At 39.2% G+C, this 22,528-nt stretch overlaps 1 protein-coding gene across 1 annotated transcript; it reads right to left on the bottom strand.

Annotated features, from left to right (window-relative positions):
* Window positions 1-672: 672 nt before the first annotated feature.
* On the bottom strand, window positions 673-22,163 carry prpf6 (PRP6 pre-mRNA processing factor 6 homolog (S. cerevisiae)). The gene is made up of 21 exons (XM_044038788.1): window positions 21,926-22,163; window positions 20,537-20,699; window positions 20,322-20,440; window positions 19,451-19,529; window positions 17,887-18,063; window positions 17,231-17,359; window positions 16,377-16,471; window positions 16,128-16,284; window positions 15,852-16,014; window positions 14,015-14,133; window positions 11,210-11,428; window positions 9,429-9,551; window positions 8,763-8,884; window positions 8,468-8,606; window positions 8,250-8,369; window positions 5,627-5,803; window positions 4,708-4,841; window positions 4,329-4,420; window positions 4,105-4,219; window positions 3,292-3,418; window positions 673-1,854 (listed from the first exon to the last, which is right to left on the bottom strand). Exons 1-21 carry the CDS (start codon window positions 22,111-22,113, stop codon window positions 1,702-1,704), a joined length of 2,910 nt encoding a protein of 969 aa, XP_043894723.1. The 5' UTR covers window positions 22,114-22,163; the 3' UTR covers window positions 673-1,701.
* Between the last annotated feature and the right edge of the window lie 365 nt (window positions 22,164-22,528).

Genomic DNA, 22,528 nt, shown 5'->3' with positions numbered 1-22,528 from the left:
CAAATACTTTGGTTGTCTCTTAAATGCATATGCTGCTTTTTTCTATCAAGGCCTTGTTAGGTGAACTACCTTCTACTGTATGTTTCTAGCATCTTATATCACATCAGCTCTACCACTCTTTTATAGTTTCTCCATGAACATGGACATGGAATGAGATGCAGAACAGAATTTGACCACATTTATGGACAGTCATGAAACAACAGAACCTTTCTGAGGGGTTCCACTTCAGGATGTTGAAGCTGAATTATTATATCTCTCTTTCATTACCTGCTGTTAACGTTTATATTCTGTTTTACATCTGAAATGATCTCATTTCTGTAAGTATTTGTACTGTTGACCAGGACTCCCTGGGAGAAGAGATCTTGTATCTCAAAGGGATTTTCTTGGCTAAATTAATGAAGAAAAAAAAGGAAGGTGCAAAAATCTCCCCAAATATGGGGATGATCAGCCGAGGCTCTTAAAGAGGGAGGAGCCAAAGAAACAAAAACACTGGTTGAGTATTTCAGGAACCTCATTGTTTCCAAGCAAAGGCTTTCAGGAGAGAATCTGAACCACACTTGAGTGTGTTGCCCAAGGACACATCGGCGTTAGGACTAGCAGAGCCGGGAATCAAACCCACAACCTTTCACCATGTTGTCTTTAATAAATTCTGATCCATGTGAGAGGAACTGGGACTGTTGAAAAAGTGATTTATTCATTGGATCCCTTCCTGCATGGTACTAAAACAAAGAAAACATTTCAAACACACTAAAAAAGATTTAGCAGATCGTTACAACATGAAGCAAATCAAACGTCGTCTCTGGACAGAGTTTGTGTGTAAACCACGTCACAGAAAATGTTACATTCCGTCCGAGTGCAATAAAGTTTTCCTTTTCCTTTCTGCTCTTTATTCTTTTACCATCGTCAAACAATCAGTGACTCAAAAAAACACATTCATCAAACGCTCTGTTGAAGGCTGTAAAATTGTTATTTTTTAAATAAGAGTACAATCACCTGATAGTATGAAGTGTTTTTCATGACCACAAAACCAGCCTTTTATATTCAGTCAGCTGTTTTACTGTAGCCCACAACGGACAAACTAAAACTTTCATTTTTCAGCTCTTTACACATCACATTATTTTGAGTAATCGTAATTCTATCACAATTTTGTTGGCAAAAACATTCAAATTTGAACCTTTTAGCCTTTTTTTTTTTTAAATGATGAGAATGTTTGAGTAAAGTAACAATATCTGTGTTCTTCTTCTTTCAGCTTCTCACTTTAGGGGGCGCCACAGTGGATCATCTGCCCTACATGAATCACAAAACGTTATTAAAATGTCATTCTGGGAGATATCAGCTGATAAAATGTATATATGTATGTATATATACATATATATATATATGTATATATACATACATACATACATTTCTAAACCCCTTTGCTACGACACATTTGAATCATTTCTGGTGCCGTCTATGATAAGATCGGTACAACGAGCATGGAAATCCCTGCGTGTCAGTTTCTTGATTATAGATTTGGTTTCACTTTGGCATGAGATCAATATTGTTGATAAAGTGAAGCAACTGTGTTTGACGAAGGTAAAAGAGTCAACATGGAGGCTAAAGGGAGGAAGGAGGTCAGTAGCCGCTTCCCTGCGTCCCCTGGTGACGGCCAGAGTCCTGCCAGTGTTTGTGGTCCTTTACATCGGCGTTTCCTCCGTTTCAGAACGTGTTCTTGATCTTGCTGGCGACCAGCGCTAAGATCTCTCCCGTCTTCTTCTGCCAGTTCAGGACGTGCTTGGACTCGGCACACCACAGCTCACCGTGGCGGGGCTCGGCATTCTCACAGCGCTTCCGCACTTCTTCCTGCTGTTCCTGCGCAAAACAAGGGTGACACACGACACACAGTTATCACAGAGCATCATGTATCTCTACCAAAGATGTTGTAGGGCTGTGCATCTTCACTGCTATCATCATGCAAACAATCCCCACTCCATTCGACAATGAACTAAATCCTAAACATTCAGCGGTGGATCAGTGGTAGAGCTGGTCGTCTTACAACTGAAAGGTTGTGGATCTGATCCGTGGCTTTGCTAGTCTACGTGCTGATGTGTCCTTAGGAAAGACACGTAATCCCAAAACAGCTTTGAGTGGTCATTAGGGTTACTAATAACAACTAATCCATTATTAATCAATTACAAAATGAACCTGTAACTATTTGGATTATAGAATAATAATCAGTTTTCAGATTGTTGAGCTTCTTAAATAGGAATATTCTCTGGTTTCTTTGCTCCAAATGACAAACAAATTAAAAGTGAATCATTTTTGTTTGTGGACAAAAGAAGATATTTTAGAACATAATCATTTGGACGTTTGGGAAACACTCTTCACTTTTGTGGACCAAGCCACCATTCGATTGATAATATAAAAATATTGGAAAATAATCAGCAGATTAATCGAAAGTAATCTGAAACCTTAATCTGAAAGTAATAGTGAGCTGCAGCCCTAGTGAAAAGTGAAAGAAGTTAAGTATACAGACCATTTACCATAGATTAACAAACACTGACTTCTATATACATATTTATATAGATCATAGCAGTTCAACACAGACAGAGCAAGCAGAGAGCAGCGAGTTGCTGAGCATCTCAAATACTGAACCTAAAAAAGCCTCAGAACTCCTCTCAAAAATACACTGATGGCTGAAAGTGGAGATGAAGCTCAAGACGAGCTGTTTTAAACACTGAAGGTCGCTGTTGTACACATTTTACATTCACTTACTGTTACACTGCAATGCAATTTGTGCAACACAGCAAATATGTTGCATCTTCATTTAAACTGCAGGAACTAAATGATTGTTTGTTTTCTGTTTCCTTTGCATCTCTGATGATAGTAAAGTAAATATCTTTGTTTTATTCACACATCAAAAGCTTTTTCATTATTTCCTGACACGTTATGAACAGAATGAATCTAATTATTGACAAAATAATAGACAGATGAATGGATACTAAAAAAAAGTTGTTCGTTGCAGCACCAAACTTATTATAATAATAAAAAACAAATGTTACAAAAAAGTGTTATAGGCAACAGAACATTGTTTCTCTGCATCGATCTGTCATCAATAAAATCTCCTGTCACAGGTCAGAGTTCCCCAAAAGAAAAAGGTCTAGAGGAGAAATCTAGTTTTTTTTAATCAACTTAAATGTATTAAATGTATGTGACTATTGTTGACCTTAAGATATGGTCTCTACTGTGTGATATTTAGCTGCATTGTCAACACACAGGTCTCACAGACAGAGAAGAGGAGATTGTTACCTCTGTGCCGTGTTGCAGCTCAAACTTGTAGAAGAGAGCCCAAGCATCTCCCAGGTCTGGGTCGATCTTCACTGTCCTAAGGAACCACTCTCTGGCTTTAGTGATCTTGCGCTCGCTCCAAAACAGCCTGAAACGTGAGCACAAGTCAAGTTAGTCTTCCCAAAGTATTGCCATCTTGAAATGTGCACAATAAGCACAGGGAACAAGCAACAAGATTTGAAAATAACAGCATATCACACACACACACACCACAGGATATTATTAAGATTATGGGGAAGCAGATAAACAAAATGGAGAATGGTGGCCCAGACTTCAGGTGAGCTTTTATCAGGGAGTTTGTAGTGAGACCTGCTGTGATGTGTGGCCTGGAGACAGATTTTCAGTGGGAGTGGCCAGGATGGACAGGATTAGAAATGAGCATAGTTTGAGGGACAGCTCAGGTAAAGTAAGAGAGTCAAGGTTGAGATGGTTTGGCCGATGCAGTGAGGGATAGTGATGATATTGGACAAAGTGTGTTGAAGATGAAGCTGCCGGACAAGAGGAAAAGAGGAAGACCACACAGAAGGTTCATGGATGTTGTGAAGGAGGACACAAGGACAGATAGTGTAATAGACGGAGACACAAGATGGAGGAGTTGATGTCCTGTGGCGACTCCTTAAGGGAAAAGCCAAATTAAAGAAGACTGGATCTACTACTACTACTACTACTAAATCTGCGCCAAAGATTCCGATTCTTGTGGGACAGAACTGTGTTAAATTCCTGTTATCTGCATCTCGACCAGCATTGTAATAGAGTGAAAGGACGCAGTCATACTTTGCTACAGCAAGCAAGACGTGGGGGTCGTGTTCACACTTCTTCAAAGCGTCCACACTCTTAGTCTTCCTTTGAGGTCTGGCCTCCAAAAACACAGCCTCAGCCCACAGGATACCTGTGTAGGAGGAGAATCTGAGATTACAGCCCTTTCATTCATTCATTCATGAAAACAAATCAAAAGGAAAATGTACGGTAATAAAGAAACAGCAACAATATGGTCTGACCTGAATTGGGGCACTCCTGCAGAGCTTTGGCCATCAGCGTGTTGGAAATGTTTTTCAGTCCAGCCCTGAACTCCAGTCTGACTGACTCCAGCCTGTTCACAATAACCACACACACATCCTCTTCAGTCACGTTTTCACTGCTACGTGATGTTTTCTGCTGGTCATGGCTTAAAGGAAAGTGTTTTTTTCTAAGATTAAATGAACATTTTAACTCTTTACCTATAAACAACTTAATAAAACATTCAGCAGCTGTGCATGTGGAAATGTTTTCTTACATTTACACAAATATGCTTAATACACTGTCTACACTTCAAGCAGCATCCAGTCTGTGGACTTATTGGCTTGTCACAATTTCTTTTGTCAGTTGTTGAATTCTCACCACAGCTCTGGGCTCTGCGGGTTCTTGAGTCGTGCCTTCTCCAGAATGGCTCTGGCTCGAGTCAGCTGTCCCACTCTCTCTTCAAGATGAGACAGCAACAACCACAGCGCCACCGAGTGGGGACACTTTTTCAACTGAAGCAAGAGGAAAAGACACAATCCCCTTTTTTTATTGAAGAAATAACAACTTCAGTAACAAACAAACAAACGCAGTTTTAGTCTTGTAATGTAATGTAATGTAATGTAATGTAATGAAACCTTGGTCAGGGAAATCTACAGCTAAAGGATAAAGTGTGCCAAATACGACATGATTTATTTTCTATCAATGAAAATTTGATGATATTACCGTTAGAATATTCAAAACATTTCAACTCCAGCACATGAGAGCTAGTGAAAGTAATGCAGTGAGCAGCTCACACAAGTTGCATTCAGAGACTCCGGTAAATGTCATCACTTCTGTGAGATCTACAGATCAGGATGCGTTTAAGAAACTGCATAAATGTCATCACTTCTACAAACACACACGCAGTTAACATCCACTAAATACTTGCTGTTGCTGTGATAACGGCTGCACCACAAATGAGTAAGTTACTGTAGTAGAAAGATTTGCTTTGTGTCTTTAGTCATGACTATCTCTAATTAACAAGGCAAAAAAGGTTGTTCACAGTGAATTTGACAATCTTAGGAGTCCAATGAATGTTTTCCCCACACTTGAAAGGGTTCCTTGGCACCGTCAGTGAGATATTGTGGTGACAAGGAAAATGTGTTTGTGAGTCAGTGTTCAAAAGAACAGGACAGATTTCTTTTTCTTTGACACAGAGGCATACAAATGTTCTCAGAAGCTGAATTCCATTAGTCCCTTTACAGTTCATATAACACCAGCACAAACCCCTGACCCAAAGACATCTCCCACTCCTCACCCCTTGGTTGTAAGCCTCTCTGGCTTTGTCCATGTTTTCACACTGCTCCTCAATCTGGCCTCTCATCATCCACAGTTTAGGGAAGTCCTCGTAGTGTTTCAGCGCCTCAGTGCACAGCTCCTGAGCAGCTTCTATGTTTCCCAACACCCACTCCAACTTGACAGATTTCATAAATACCTGGGTAGATTTAAAAAAAAACAACAACAAAACACAAACAAGCTGTTTAGACAGGAAATACAATTGCTGACCTTGTCCAGTGATTCTTAAACAAACGTTTTTTCCTCTGCTTTTAAAACATTTTAGTTTGTAATTGTGCTTCAAACATAATATTGATGTTTATAATCAAATATAAAATGTAATCTGAAGTAAGAAAACCAAACCATAGATTCATGTTCTCAGACGCCAGTGCTTTCCAGTGTGTGTATGCATACAAAATTAACTAATATACTGTATATAATATGGAAATCATTTTAATACATGTTATTGCAGCCAAATGTGTGCAATGCTAACACAATTTTAGCTTTCAACTGGCTTCTTAAACAAAGCTTAAATGTGTAACTGCTTCAATGATACCACACAATTGTCTTCTGTAAACAGTAAACAGGCTTTCTCAGTCAATACAGCGCAGGCAGCTACTGGAGAGCAGCCGGGTCGCCCGACAGCCGTCTGTGTTAGTCTGGAAATGCAGAAAGCTGGCAAGCCTGAACCTGAGAACAAACTACCTCTGTATGATGCACTGAAGCGGAAAATATAACCTGATAAACCCTGTGGGTCAGTGCTGCATTTATGGCAGCACTGCTCAAAGAAAAACAACTGTTCCGGTACAGAGGGTCAGGGGAGGACAGTCACACCTATTTTACACCAAAGTTGAGAGATACTGTATACGGACACATCTGCTAAAAAGGCAAAGTGCACCTTTCTAGTGTTTTTCTAGCAATTTCAGCTTTTTCTGACTCAAACGTTGTGAAGAACAAGAGGGGTGGAAATAAAGGACATAAAGAAAAGCACCATGGAGACCAGTAACACTGTTACTATGGTACAACTTTTATCCCTTTCACACTGCACACGTTCCTCAGTGAAGATGATGTGGTATTTCTTATTGTTGAGGGAATTCTGTCCAACACTAAAGGCCTTGTTAGTTGACTCAGGCCTTATTGACTGTTGTGTTTCAGTATATATGCAATAAAAATATTCCCGTCATTTTTACCTAAACTTGTGTTCATGTGTACGGTCTAGCTCCTGTGCTGAGCATCTGCACAACATGACGAGAGGTTGGTGCTTGTGCTGCTGATTGATCTACTGCATCAACAGCATTTCAATTGAAGCCTCCATTGTTAAAAGTGCAGAGGCAACTCAACAGTTCAGATCGTTCCTTGAACAGTGTGTCACAACTTCATTCCAGAAAAAGTACAGTACCAACAACTAGACTTCCAAAAAAGTACCAGAGAAATAAAAGAGCCGGTCCAAGCAGAACCAAAGCCAACAAAAACCTTTGTCTATGCAGTCATTCACTCCAGGAGTGAGTGAAGAATGAATCCATTCACACTGGAGAAAAAGGTTAATATTTTAGTTTTTTACTAGTGGGAAAGAAGATTGATGAGCTGGAGGACAAAACCGCTCAAAAGCATGGCCAAATAAAGCTCCCTCAAATAAACAAGCCAAGAAAAGTTGGACTTTCAGAAAACGGTACTCATTTTACTTCTTTTGTCTATTCTACAAAATGGAAATCTCTCTTTTTCTCCCCTCTCCCACACAAGTACTGTATTATCGATAAGTGCTGATGTTAACGGTGCTGCTAATGGTATATTTGGAAAAGAGCTAAACATTCCAAAGTCTGATTATATGTCAACAGGATTCACATAAACATCAGTCGTTACCTCAAATGTAACAGGAGTTTTGCTCACTAAACACTTAAACACTTAACTAAAGCTTAGCTCAGCTCGAAGCACGTCTCCTGCGTCCCCCTCCACCTCCGGCATGTTATGCTAGCAGGAACCCACGATGAGTCACTTAAATTATGTCATCATGAATTAATGGTAGCTTTTAGTTAGTTAAAAGGTTATCTAGCTGTTTATGAATACTGCCTGAAATGGTTGCAACATTAAAACTGTTATTCAGGAAATATGTCATTAATTTACATTACATGTCATTTAGCAGACGCTTTTATCCAAAGCGACTTACAATGGAATCAAGTACAATTAGCCAGGGGTGGAATCGAACTTGCGACCATGATGTCTTTGGTACACAAGGTAGGGTCTTAACCACTGAGCCACTACTGAGCCACTCCACCCCCTTAATTAATCTATTGATCGAGTAATTGATTACAGTTTGGTATTCTTTTTTCTTTTCTTTTAGCAGAAGAGTCACTGTCAATGATAGTGTGTTGTCCAAAACAGTTTTATTTTATTACCATTAAACCTCAAAACAACTGCTTTAAAATATCACTGTTTCAGTTCTCGTTTATGTCAATAATGAGAAATAAAAAAACATTTCTTCTTTACTTGTTTTGTTTAATTCTTTCTCCTAGTAAAAAAGCAGTAGTAACGGAGAAAAGAAGAAGTCTCTTTATAATCTTAATGATACCCATCCCTACACACACACACTCACTCACTCACTCACTCACCCTGGCTGTTGGGGCACTGCTGCGGGCCTTGGCCAGCAGTCGACGAGCTCTTTCATACTCATTATTCTCGGACTCCAGTTTCACAGCAGCCAGCCAGATCTCTTCACTGTTTGGATTAGCCTAGAAAACAAGAAACAGCAAAGAGAGAGAGGGAGTTATTAACAGACTAACTGGGTCAATACATGAACAAGCTGCAGTTTGTATGAGTGTATCATCACCTGAAAGGCCAGAGCCAGGATACTTCTGGCTGCAGGCACATCCTCAGCCAGCCATTTGGACTTGGCACCCATCAGCCACAGGACCTCTGCTTTGGGACAGTGAGCCACAGCTCTCTGGAGCAGAGCCTCCAAAGACTCCCTGAAAGATGGACCATGATGGAGTACAGGATAAGAGACGCACAGAGACCGTAGATGAAACAGATAGTGGAAGCAAGGGAGATAATCCAAGAGCATAGAGTACATAGAGTACATAGAGTTAACTGTCATGGTTTAAGTCAACTAATGTTTTGGTCACCTGGTGCCATGGCTCTTTTCAAAGTAGGCAGCTCTGAGCCACACACTTTTCTTGCTCGGGAACACCTGCAGGGCATGGGCATAGATGGCTCTGGCACACTCCAGCGCTCCATGGGACACACACTGAAACATAACAAAGAAGCATCTCTTATATTAAATGAATCATTCTTCCTCAAGTCTGAGGATGTCTGTGCAGCACGTCCGCAATAGGGAACATCTTGCTTTTCATTTAGGCAGACATGTGTCTCAAAGGCATCTCACACAAGTGAGCTGTGCTGCTCTTTCTGGCAATAAACTTCTCACCTATATTTACCACAATCCTAAGTTTCATGTAAAAAACAATCTTCTTTCAACACAGTTTCCACCACAAAACCTCCGGCACATGTGTAGATCCAAAGCAATCTAGCCAGTTCAGTTTCCTAAATCCATTTATGTCTCTAAACAAAGATATTTAGTGAAGTATTTGCAGCACCAAACAGAAATGCAGTTTCATACGAAAAAAAAACCCGGGCATTGAGTTGAATAGAGTATTTTGAGTATGTAAAGGTACATTTTTGGGTGGTTTTCAAAAGTAAACCCTGTAAAATATAGCAGTGGCTCCATAGCAGATAGGGCTGCCTGAGATGCAGCAGAGCAGTGATGCATGAAAAAAAGAAATACTCCTCACACTCTCTGCATCCTCCATCCAGGTGTGTTTACGGTCCTCCTCCTCAATCCCAATCCCAATGACGGCTCTTATCACAGCCTGACAGGTAGCCACACTGCCAGCCTTGTCACACTCCTCTGCGTCCTGCAGGGGAGACAAAATATATCAAGAAAGCAGTTTTGAGTGGTACACAAAAGGAATATTAAATATTCTTAAATTATTTCCACACCCGATTTGTCATACAAACAGAAACAAACATGGAGTATTGATTGACATAAATGAACAGAAAGAAATATTTTTTAATGAGTCATCATTTCTGAACGTCGGTTTTTGTAAAAACGACAATAGGAGGGAAAAGGGTGGCAAAGAATGTGGTGCACGCTGGTTTATGAAATGATGTTGTTTTAGCAGCTCACCTCAGGATGAGCTAGCGTGGTGCTAACGGCTAGCTCGTGCTCGCTGTGTGGCTTCGTAGCCTCTGATTTCAGAGGTTAAAGAAAGATGTTTAACCTCTGAAATAGCAGTAGCACACACACACACACACACTGTTGTTGTGATCATGTGATCTACGTGCATCCAACAGACAGAGCCCACGTGATAACAACAGGCGCTGCTGGATATAAGAGCTGGACTGCTTGTATGAATACATTTGTGAAATAATATTATATATATATTATAAATTGATTGAAAAATACATGGAATTGTCAAAATGATTTTAAATGAGAAAACCTTTCATTTTAAGCCCAATTATTTGTAGTCAATTTCATTGTTTCTAACACATCCTTCATTTATCATTAAAAAGCTAAATAAATAAACCAGGTATGATATGAAATGAAAGGTAATGACTGCATTTTAAGATCATGTAATACAGATTATAGATATTTATGTATTCACAGAGTATTGTCAGTCTCTTTTGAGAAGCACAAACATCTCAAAAGAGCTCAGAGAAACAACCTGTGTGCAGCTTTATATCCCCATATATCTTGTATATGGGGATATAGCCTAAAAATATCCAGATATTATTTATAAGCCATATCGCCCAGCCTTACAGAAATATTAATTTGATTTATATCATGATATATACAGTATCAAATGATATTTAAAAAGGTATACTCAGCCCTACATATTTGTTTTGTTTTTGTAAGACTTAGACACAATTTGTGGACCGGATTAATCTGTTGTTGGCCAGTATTTTATCTTAAAAAGAAGGCAAAAAGAAGCGGTGTGAGAACGGACTGCAGTGAAGGTCTGTGATTGCATAACAACTGTGAACTGCACTGAACAGAATCTAAGACATGCTTGTATTGTTTTGCACTCAGATGAAAAGAGCTGAAGCTGCTATGCCAAAATATTCTGGCTTGCTGTCAAAGCAAATGACGCAGTCCCTGCTCCCTTAACATTAACCTTTAAAGGCACAACCATTCAATTGTTCGCCTCGGAATTTACAAGTTTATTCTGATACATTTGTGGAAAGCAATAGCAATACTAGATGTTGAGTTTAATCCAGCAATCGTAAGCATTCCTCTTGTTACTTTAACATAATAATCCATACAGGCAGACACAGGAGTTCTTGATCCACCATTCAAAAACTTTATAAAGTTCAAACATGTTATTTTGTGAATTTGGTGCATAAAAACCTTCATTCACATTCACCTAAGTGACACAAACTTACCAAATGAAGTAAGACCCCTGTCCTAGAAGCTAAAATGCTAAAATGGGATTACAGTTACACAATAACCTAATGTCTTAATTAGCAAACAGCTCTGCAGGCACATAGATTACACTTCGTATCAGTATCACACCTGTATCCACTGCTCTCTGTTGATCTCCACACCGTTGGCATGTAGAGAAGTAATGGCTCTGTCAATGATCTTGTCCACCATCTGAGTATTGCTGTTGGCCTCCTCCAACTTGGCGGCAGTGATCCAGATGTGTCGGTCAGTGGGAATGTTCTCTCGAGCTTTGTTCAGGACACGACGGGCATTCTCGTATGTCTCTAACCGGGCAAGAGCCAGCCACAGCTACGGAGGACACAGAGAACAGAGTTTGATATATCTGATGACAGTTGAGGAGGGTGCAGTAGTGTTTCATATGGAATTATTTAGTTAGAGGCAATAGTTCAGGTTCCCTCTCATGCAGACCAATGACACAAACTACAAACACATAACAGACACAAACAATAGAGTGAGACACGACGATAGAATCTTAATTGTTGTTTTAATCACTTTTTTATCAATTGTTGTGAAATCACAATATCGAGTATGTCGTAATAATTCAACCAATCCAAACACGCCTTTTTGAGAGGCCACACATTCACTGCATGATCCAGCCTAGTAGGACAGACTGCTGTGTCCACGGAATCCAAGTCGTTGGATTTAATAGCTAAACGTGGATCCTCCTCCCTCACGTGGAGGTGGTTTGGCTTCGAAAAAACTGATGTTACTCAAAAGACGCCAATCTGTAAACTATAACCCCTGGCAAAAATGATGGAATCACCGGTCTTGGAGGATGTTCATTCAGTTGTTTAATTTTGTAGAAAAAAAGTAGATCACAGACATGACACAAAACTAAAGTCATTTAAAATGGCAACTTTCTGGCTTTAAGAAACACTAAAAGAAATCAAGAAAAAAAAATCGTGGTAGTCAGTAACAGTTACTTTTTTTAGACCACTCAGAGCGAAACAATTATGGAATTATGAAAAACAAACAAACAAAAGAACACTTCAACACACACTAGTACTTTTGCCAGATCAGCTTTGCAGGTTGGAGCCTTGTCATGGACCATTTTCTTCAACTTCCACCTCAGATTTTCAATGTTTTCACAGCTTTTGCTCTATGGCAAGATGCATTATCATCTTGAAAAATGATAAGTAAGGAAAGTGTCCCAAATGTCAACGTAAACTTGTGCACTTATTGAAGACGTAATGACAGCCATCTCCCCAGTGCCTTTACCTGACATGCAGCCCCATATCATCAATGACTGTGGAAATGTGCATGTTTTCTTCAGGCAAATCTCATTGGAACGGCACCAAACATCCACAGTCCATGACTGCTTTTCCTTAGCCCACTGTAACCTTGTTTTTTTCTGTTTAGGTGTTAATGATGGCCCATTTGTTCCTCATTTGTATTGCTGTGCATTTTCTCTTTTCAAGACTTAAGTTTTCTGTCTTTACACTTTGATGTCTTCCTTGGTCTACCAGTATGCTTGCCTTTAACAACCTTCCCATGTTGTTTGTACTTGGTCCAGATTTTAGACACAGCTGACAGTGAACAACCAACATCTTTTGCAACATTGCGTGGTGATTTACGCCCTTTTAGGAGTTTGATAATCGTCTCCTTTGTTTCAATTGACATCTCTCGCGTTGGAGCCATGATTCATGGAAATCCACTTGGTGTAACAGCTCTCCAAGGTGTGATCACTCCTTTTTAACTGCAGACTAACAAGCAGATCTAAGCTGATGCAGGTGTTAGTTTTGGAAAAGTCCATGCCTCAGAGACTGCGAGCTGTTAAAAGCCAGAGGTGGTACAACAAAGTACTAGTGTGTGTTGAAGTGTTCTTTTGCTTGTTTTTCATGATTCCATAATTTTTCCTCAGAATTGAGTGATTCCATCATTTTTTCCCTCTGCTTGGTCCAAAAAAATAACTGTTATTGACTACCACAATTTTTTTTCTTGATTTCTTTTAGTGTTTCTTAAAGCCAGAAAGTTGCCATAATGAAATGACTTTAGTTTTGTGTCATGTCTGTGATCTGCTTTTTTTTCTACAAAATTAAACAACTGAATGAACATCCTCCAAGACTGTGAAAGAACCAGCGCACAGAATATGAAGTCAACGGTCGACCACGAGCGGCCAGCTAACGTACGACAAGAAAACACACTCAGCAAACTCTGGCAGCAGTTAAATGTGTGTCCACATTCTCATGTTAATGCCGTGTAGTTCAAATATGATGAGTATTGTTTACAATAGTTTAAAATGCTCTCATGATAGGTTTTGTTGGTCGCAATATTTTATAAAGTAAATTTAAGTTAATAAATAAGACCTGTTTTTCTTGAACAAGTTGTCTTTTGTCAATGTTATCATTAACATGTAATATACTTTTAACAAGAGAAGCTGGTACAACAGGCCTTCCATGCTTTTACAAACACATTTTTGAGGATTGCAAAATATCGCCAATTATCGTTATTGGCAAAATCCCAAAAGATATCGGGATATTAATTTTCATCAATATCACACACCCCCGTATGTACAATATAACAGTGGTAGGAAAATGAGAATATGGCGGGCCAGATCGGTCTAAAGGGATGGAAAACATTGGTACAAGTCCCACATGCAATTTTAATGAGGGTAAAAATGGTGGGTGGCCAAGCGGCAACGTAGTAGCTAGCACTGTTGCTTTGCAGTGAAATGACCCCATGTGCTTGGGTTTTCTCCAGGTTCTCTGGTTTCCTCTTGTAGAGGTTAATTGACCATAGGGGTGAATGTGAGAGTGACACAGTGTTTGTCTAGAAGTAGATTGGCAAAGCGCCCAGGGTGTGGCACTGCCTTTCGCCTTGTGTTAGCTGGATGGAGGATAAAGTGGTAGATAATGAATGGAAAGAATGGCCTACCTCCACACTCGTAGGGCAACACTCCACTGCTCGACTAAGCATGATCCTGGCATCCTCTGGCTCCTCGAGCTCCACGGCTGTCTTCCACAGACGCACAGACTTGGACACATTCTCCAGGGCTACATGAGTAAAAATTGTTAAGTCATTTAAATGAACATCTGATTCTGACTGATTAGCAATGAGAGCAAAACCATGTGTTCAAGGCAACCAAAAACACTCACAAACTTGAAACATTTGGATGTCACTTTAATTGTTTCTGGAAGGAAAATACTGGCAACACAGTGGCTAAAAAGGAAATGGACACTGCACACTTCAGTAACCCCGGTAAATAAATCATAATGAAAACAAACATCATATTCTGCAACAACTGTAAAGTTCAACAGTCTGAGAAAAAACTAGCAAAGGCAAGTGAACATGTAGAGGCGCAGAGTCCTCCTCCACAAAGGAAGCACAACATCAATCTCTGTCACTGGGGTATGCTGCTGGGAAATATTGTGTGTGGGTGTACATGTATTATCGGTGCACTGACACTGTGGATCAAATGGGGTGCTTCGTCTTGACAAAAAGCAAGAACCACAGCTGCCAAATGTAAGCATTACAGATTTCTTTGTGAAATCCTGCATATGCAGGGCGTGATGTTCTGTGTGGCAGCTTCTATGACACATTAGACAGATTGAGACAGGTTGAGGATTTTTGCCCTGCAGAAAGCAGTGTCTTCCTCTTGGCAGAAAAGTAGTGACACATTAATTCATGCAGGCGAAGAGGCAAAAGCACACAAACTGATCAACATAACAACATATTAGCAACAGGTCTTTGCAAAAATTCCACTCAGGACCCGTTCAGACCTGGGATTGAAATCCATCCTGAGAGATTGCACTATCATTTAAAAGGTGAAGGAGGCATGTATTTTTTTGTTTGTGTAGTTTGTGTTATTGTGTAATTTTGCTGTAGACGTTTAAAGCAGAACGGTAAATATAGTTTTAATTAACTAATGTTTTTCTTTCACTTTCTTTTAAAGTGAGAAAACACAAGTAACACAGTAACAAGTACTTTAAATGTTACTTAAATTGTGACGTTAAGAATCACAAAAACTAGTCTACAGGGTGGTGAAAGAACTCAGTTTTTGGAGCTATTGGGTGCCACCACAAAACCAACCCATCCTCCAACAGCATGATGGGCAAAATAAATGATTACTTAAAAAAAGCTATTGGTTTTGGCAGTTTTGCCACAGCCACAAAAGCCCTAGACATCTTAGCGTTTTTTTTCTATAGAGACAGAAAGCTTTAAAAGAGGGATTGGAAAATTACAATTTTGTTTTTTACTATTAGTTGATAAATACATCCGATTTAGGGCTGCAACTAATGATTAATTCTAACCGATTAATCTGACGATTATTTTTTCAAATTAATTGTTTGGATCATTAAAATTAAATTAGATTTTATAATAATAATAATAATAATAATAATAATAATAATAATGATGATAATAATATTCAACATTCACATTTCAGAAGCTGAAAAATCTGAGCCGAACTTGTTTTTTCATTACTTGATTATAAATGATGATTATCAAAATATTTAATAGAGTAATTAATTAATAATTGATTAATGATTGAAGCCCTTATCTGATTATTTAATTATGGACCAACAAATACACTATGGTTTTACAGAAAACATCTGATGGACAAAGATGCATGTATAATCTGGTTTGGATCACTCAGGATGGATGTTAATACCAGGTCTTAAACAGAACTCTCTCAAAACTTGATAATAGACACATGCAAAGAAGAAAACAAGGTAAAAACTTGACTTTTTTATTGTTTTAGCTTTGGCCTTACCTTTCCTGAGGACTCGTTTCTTAGCCCTGACGTCTGTCTCCAGCTCTGCAGCTCTGATGTAGATGCGGACCGACTGTGGCAAGTGGCGGACAGCCTGGGCTACCACGGCTTTAGCTGTGTCACCAGGCTGGAGCCGAGCTGCCTCTAACCAAACATCCTCACTCTGGTGAGCAAGAAGAGAAAGAGTTAGAACATCAAGAATAAAAGGACCATTGCCCCCGCTGGTGCAAAAGCAGGCTCCTTGGCAGATTTCGAGCACTGTCCATCATCCTTTACCTTAGGACACATCTCAGTGCCTTTCATGATGAGGTTCCTTGCCACCTGCAGTTTGCCAGTCACCTCCTCCAGCCTCGCCGATGCAATCCAGGCAGGGGGGTGATGGGGATTGGTCTCCCTCACTGACTTTAACAGCAGACGAGCTTTCTTGATGTCACTGGACAAAAGGAGCCAACAATTACAATTACACACTTATTTTTCACACAAATAATGTGGGAACATATGATGTCGCCCATTGTGTGTCTTTACCTGATGTCCCCGCCATATGTGGGGATCATGGAGTTGAGATCTGTCAGGTAACCTTTAGGATCTACCACTGTTTGTCCACTCACAGAGTCAGAAACCTGAAGACCAATACAACGCAAACACATCGTTATGTTGTCTTTGCTGCCTCTGTGCCAGGTCGTCATTGTAAATGAGAACCGGTTCTCAATTGACCTACCTGGTGTAAGAAAGGTTAAGAAGAGGACAGAAATGCACAAGTATCTCGGGCTAGCCATCGTAAGCAATAGCAGTCAATAACAATGCTCTATATGGTCATTTGTCTATTCAATTACATGCAATTAGAATTACATACAATTTTAAATAATGAAGAACAAATGAAAACTATGTGATCCACAGCACCATGTTCATTATTAGTTGGCTCAGGCATTTAAGATGTTTATGTTTAGTGATAATTTAGTGATAGTTATATAAATATTGCTAATTAAAATCTGTTAATTTTTCATTACAACTGTGTGACTACCGACTTTTGTCATGACTTGTGAGCTGGGCCTTTATAATATAGGGACATTATAGTGTGAAAGTGTGAGTGAATGGGTGAAAAGCAAAACTGTGTAAAGCAGCTTAGAAAAGCACTATATAAATACAGACCATTTACCATATATAGAATAATTATGCTGAAGCATTTGTGTGGTCAAAGACTCACAGTCACCACACTGCATGGAATAGGCTACATTTAGCTGTCGTATATAACATACAATTTAATAGGAAATGTTAAATATTATTTTAACTGCTTTGGCAAGAACATAGAATCAGATGAATAAATCCTATGTATCAGGATATCAAAAGGTTGAAGGGACTGAAGATAATATATCTTTTACCTGACTGAGCCTCATATCCATCAGCGTGTTCCTGGCTTGACCGATCTTCCTCATGTCCAGTTCTCCAGTGCCTGGAGTCATCAGGCCAGGGGTCATGCTTCCGGGGTAAGTGGTGTTCAGCCCCGCCAGCTATGGAAGAGAAGAAATGATCACAATAAAGAAGAGACCTATAATCTGAGAATTTAATCTTGGACTACTGAAAAACAAAATGCTTATGAGGAGCACTGGCCTTGACCGGGTGACACATTTCCCACCACTATAAATGATACATGTAACAATCATTACATTTAGCTGAGGTCTAAATGTCTTACAAATAATGTATGCGTAATAAGTAATTATGAATGTCATTGTCTACTGTTCAGTGAATCACACAAAAATATTATACGTTTACTTATCAAAGTTTAAAATTACTAATCTATAATTTAATGGCATTTATTACCACTAAACATAAATAAAATGATGCTTTGTTAAAAGTTTTAAACCAACAAAGAAAGTTAACGTTTGCGCTGCATGCAAGTATATGCCTGTTACTAAAAAAACATGTGTGAGTGAGTGACAAGCTTGTTTGCAGTGAGACATCATGACTCCTGCTGGAGCAGGCTGAAACTACACCATGTCATCATCATGTGGACGATTGTTTTTGCGTGTACACTGACCCCTTGCAAAGGGTCAACAGAGGTGTGGTTCTCTCCAGTCTGCAGGTGTTTGGAAAAGAAGCTGTCTGGGACAGGGGTGAGTTTTTCGTAGCGGGGATTCCTCTGCCGCTTGTTTCTTGCATCTCCCACCTCTGGGATGCTCAACCACTCTTCTTCTGAAACCTCTGCCAACTTCCTCTGTGACATGATAGAAAAACAAACAGTCAACAGTTAAACTGGGATCGACCGATATAGGTTTTTCAATGGTCGATATCAATTGCAGTTATTACTAATAGTCCAATAGTTATTGGACCGAGTTTTGTCCAATAATTAATACTCGGAGAAGAGATCATTGCCTTGCACAAAGAAAAGGATACAAAAAACAGCAAAGGCACTCAATGTTCCAAGAGATACAGGTGGAAGTATAGTTTGCAAGTTTTAAGTTAAAGGAACAGTGGCTACACTACGTGGACATGGCGTGAAGCTAATCAACACCTGCCACCAGAGTCCTGAGGAGGCAGGTGGTCAAAAACCCCTGACTGATTGCAAAAGACATGCAGCAAGACTCGGTGACTCGGTTTCCACAATAAGGCCACATCTACAGTGCATCCGGAAAAGTATTCACAGTGCTTCACTTTTTGCACATTTTGTTATGTTACAGCCTTATTCCAAAATGGATTAAGTTCATTTTTTCTCTGGCTGTAATTGCTGCCAAAGGTGCATCAACAAAGTATAAAGCAAAGGCTGTGAATACTTATGTACATGTGATTTCTCATTTTTAATAAATTTGCAAAAATGCAAAAAAAAAACTGTTGTCATTATGGGGTGTTGTGTGTAGAATTTTGAGGAAAAATTTAATTTAATCCATTTTGGATTAAGGCTGTAACATAACAAAATGAGGAAGAGTTGAAGCACTGTGAATACTTTCCGGATGCACTGTATATGGAAACGGCAAAAATCGGAAACGATCTTTTTCTTTGCCGTTTTCAAAATTATCCCCGTAAGACGGCATCATTTCAGGAAATATCTCTGTCCACTCTGAACCCCCTCTAGTACATATGCCAGCACTGTAGTTGTACTGTAACGTTACACCAAAAAACAGAGAAGACGGATTTGTAAACATAACTGAACTGCAGGAATTTGCAGTAGTCATTAAAAGTGGCATTTTTTGTTGAAATTGGAGAAACCTCTTGTAATATTAGCTGTGTTGAGCTATTTAAATTGTACTTGTTTGTTTTGTTTATTGCAAAGAGCTGCTAGATTGCACATTTTGTGAATAAAAACAGCTGCGAGATTGCACATTTTGTGAATAAACCTAATTTGCAGTGGGGTTTGAATAATTCAGATTGGGACCAATACTGATAATAGCAAAATACAGAACGCCAGCTCACAATAACTGGTCAGGCCGAAACTAGGTTGACGCCTATAAAATAAAGCTTGGAGCAGTGTGTTCTTCTACTCTTGAACACATTAGCATGAAAAGATCTAAGCTGCTAATATGTAGAGAGACATACATCGAAGAAGGCTGGTTAAGATGGGATTGAAAAGAGGAACAACCATTGACATAGCATGTATAACTCCATACCTTCAGATCTGAAAACTGCTGCTGTATTTTTGGCCGCTCCATACGGTACTTCTCGATTTCTTCCTTTTCTCTCAACTCCCTAAAAATACAAAAGAGAGCTTTAAAACTGAAAACAATTTGCGCACAATGTCCAAGATAATGACAGAGGTTGACTGGCTTTTCAGGGTTAGCTAAAGGAGGATTTTTTCACCACTGTTTGCATGATAAAATGTGACACTATTGCCCATTACAACAATTACACTACAATACATTTTGGGGGCGGGGGGTACATTTATGACTACATAATACATAATACATACTAAAGAACTAAGATCTTTCACTGACATGTTTTTTGTTGTTAACATACAAATTACTTACAAACCAAATGAACACAATCTAGTGATCACCAAAAAATTAATAAAATAAATTTGTTGTGTTACACAGCCTTGTATGAAAGGACAATGCAAACCAGAAGTGACGTATAGACAGGTTTAATGAGAAAGCTAACTGTGCAAACAGTCTTGCACACTTTTGTACAACATCTGACTATATTTTTTTAATTATTTGAATCTCCGCACTCAAATGCAAACAAGTTACATGGAGAATTGGACATGGACAATTATAAGGTACAACTTTCGAATAGTGTTTTTGCATGGAATGCCCATCCCTACATTTAAGCCTTAGTTTGCTCCCAGGATTGTTGAAGGTTTTTCCATAACTTCTGGGTGGGGGTCCTTCACATGTAGCAGGTGTACGAGTTCCAGCCATCAATAACACTGCGCTACACGCAGACGTGCCTGACTGTAAATTTTTTAATCTTAAAAATGTATTAAATAATGTTATCAGTCGACCTCTAAATGACTGCATAAAACAGACAAGTATTTATCACAACCTTCTTTCTTTGCGTCTTTCGTCCATCCTTTTGTCTAATGCAGCATATATGGCATCTGCTTCTTCATCGTCTTTCTCATAGGGACCACTGGAAAACAAGCTTCCTGCATATCCATTGAACTACAAGAACAAAAAGCAAAACATTTTTGTGAAACTTAATTCAACATTTTACTGTTACAAAAAAACACCCAGAGACAACAACCCAGTTGTAGGCACCTCATCATAGTTGGTGTCGTTCAGATCTTCCTCGTCTTCCTCTTGGTTCTTTTTCATTTGGTCTCCAACTGTTCTCTTCCCTGGGGGCGCATGGCGATCATCCACTGGATCATTGGCATCACGAGCAGGACCAATATCAGATCGTGTCGTGAAGCCAGTGGCACTATAGAGAAATAATTACTTAAAATGTCAATCAGATTAAAAAAGAGATAGGATTCTTGTCTATACTGCAAGTACTATTCTATGTTTTTATTATCTTATTAGTAAATATTTTACTATACTGTAGATAATGTGAAAACATTAATTATTTATTACCATGATCTCATCTTATGATCAAGCACAGGTAAGTTTAATATACAACTGGAAAACTTCATTTCAAAAGTGTTTTGATCACTATAATTAGAATCGGCTGAGCAACGGATCTTCCACTGAAGTCACTGCAAAGTTTTAACAGAGATGTCTGTAATCATTTAAAAAGTGCAAAGACAGACATTCTCAGAGAACAAAAGTTTTTGTCCGACTGTTCTCCATCGTCTCCAGGCTAAACTGGAAATTAAACTGGAATGTATGCAAATGAAATCAATATCAAACTGAAGGAATTGGAACTCATCAAATCAACTCAGGAAACCAGAAGAAATTTCCCAGCCTTAATGCCAAGTTTTCTGGAAAAATACAAATTTATGAGTATTGTATACGTTGTTAAGTACAGTGAAGATGTGCATGTCTGTACTGTAAAGTCCATGTGCATGGACTGGGCTTAACGCTAAAACATAACTGCCTAGTTACTTCATTGGCCTGCAGTTCTATTTGTAGCACCATGTGAATAAAACTCATTTTATTCTAAATCAGATAATGTGATGTAAGCCATGTTTCATGCTTCCTTTGACACTGTGACTATGTAACAATCAAAACACATACGATACCAGGCGTATGTAATAGATCACTAAGTTGCATGCTGTTTATTTTGAGTATTAACACAAAAGTGTTGTATTCGTTTTAATAAAGTCAAACCCACAGAAACCTGTTTAAGTATGGAATATAGATTGACTATATCCTGCTCTGTTCAGATTCGTCGACTTCAGGGTAAGTTAATCTCTTTCTACATATATTTCTAAAATGTGTAAATGTATTTCTTTTGAGCACTTAAGATATAACGTGTGTTATTTAATACGTTGATAATTAATTAATTTTCTCCCATTGTTAGTGATTTTGTAAGCAAGGATTCTTGATAATTCTTGAAAAGTATATCACATACGAATTTTATGTAAAGATACTTTAGCTCCAACGTCAGTATAAACGTGCTACGACGCAGGAGCGTGTGCTAGTCTTCATCAGACAAACTTGTTAGCTTCAGAGCTGTTAGCATGCTACCAAGCTAAATTAGCTTACCCTCTGCCGAGACCGGGGACGTAACCGAGCGGAGCGGGCATCCCCAGGAACGGCTTTTTCTTTTTCCCCATGAGTGGAGAAGCGAGGGGCATTGCCGGGGGCGCACCGGCGGCCCCCGCCGCCCCGGTGCCTCCCGCGGAGGCTTTCGAGGTATTTTTAGGCGCTTGTTTAGCTCCAGCGCTAGCCATCGTTGCTTCAACGACGAGGCGTCTCAAACCGGATAAACAACAGTGGCACTTCCGGTACCAGCAGAAAACAAGTCCGCTACGTTCTGGAAGGATCCGTTGTTTGTAACAGCGCCCTCGCGCGCCGTCTTTATAGACTCCCTTTGTTTAACCGTGTGGTAGGTTGTAAAAGTAACAATAGTAACAATAGTAACAATAGTAACGGGGAAAGAATTTTCAATCTATATGTTCCAGTCACCTTTAGTAAGTAGATACACACAAGTACATGTGTGCAATCAAGAAATGTTAGCCCTCATTTAACCCCTGTTTACAACTGTTCTCTCTCACACACACACACTCTTTCTCTCTCTCTCTCTCTCTCTCTCTCTCTCTCCCTCACACACACACACACACACAATCAAATCAAAAGGGTCTTTAT

The sequence above is a fragment of the Solea senegalensis genome, linkage group LG11 (assembly GCF_019176455.1).
Source record: "Solea senegalensis isolate Sse05_10M linkage group LG11, IFAPA_SoseM_1, whole genome shotgun sequence".
NCBI lineage: Eukaryota > Metazoa > Chordata > Actinopteri > Pleuronectiformes > Soleidae > Solea > Solea senegalensis.
The sequence above is the reverse complement of the archived record's forward strand: the minus strand, read 5'-3'. Positions and strand labels throughout refer to the sequence as shown.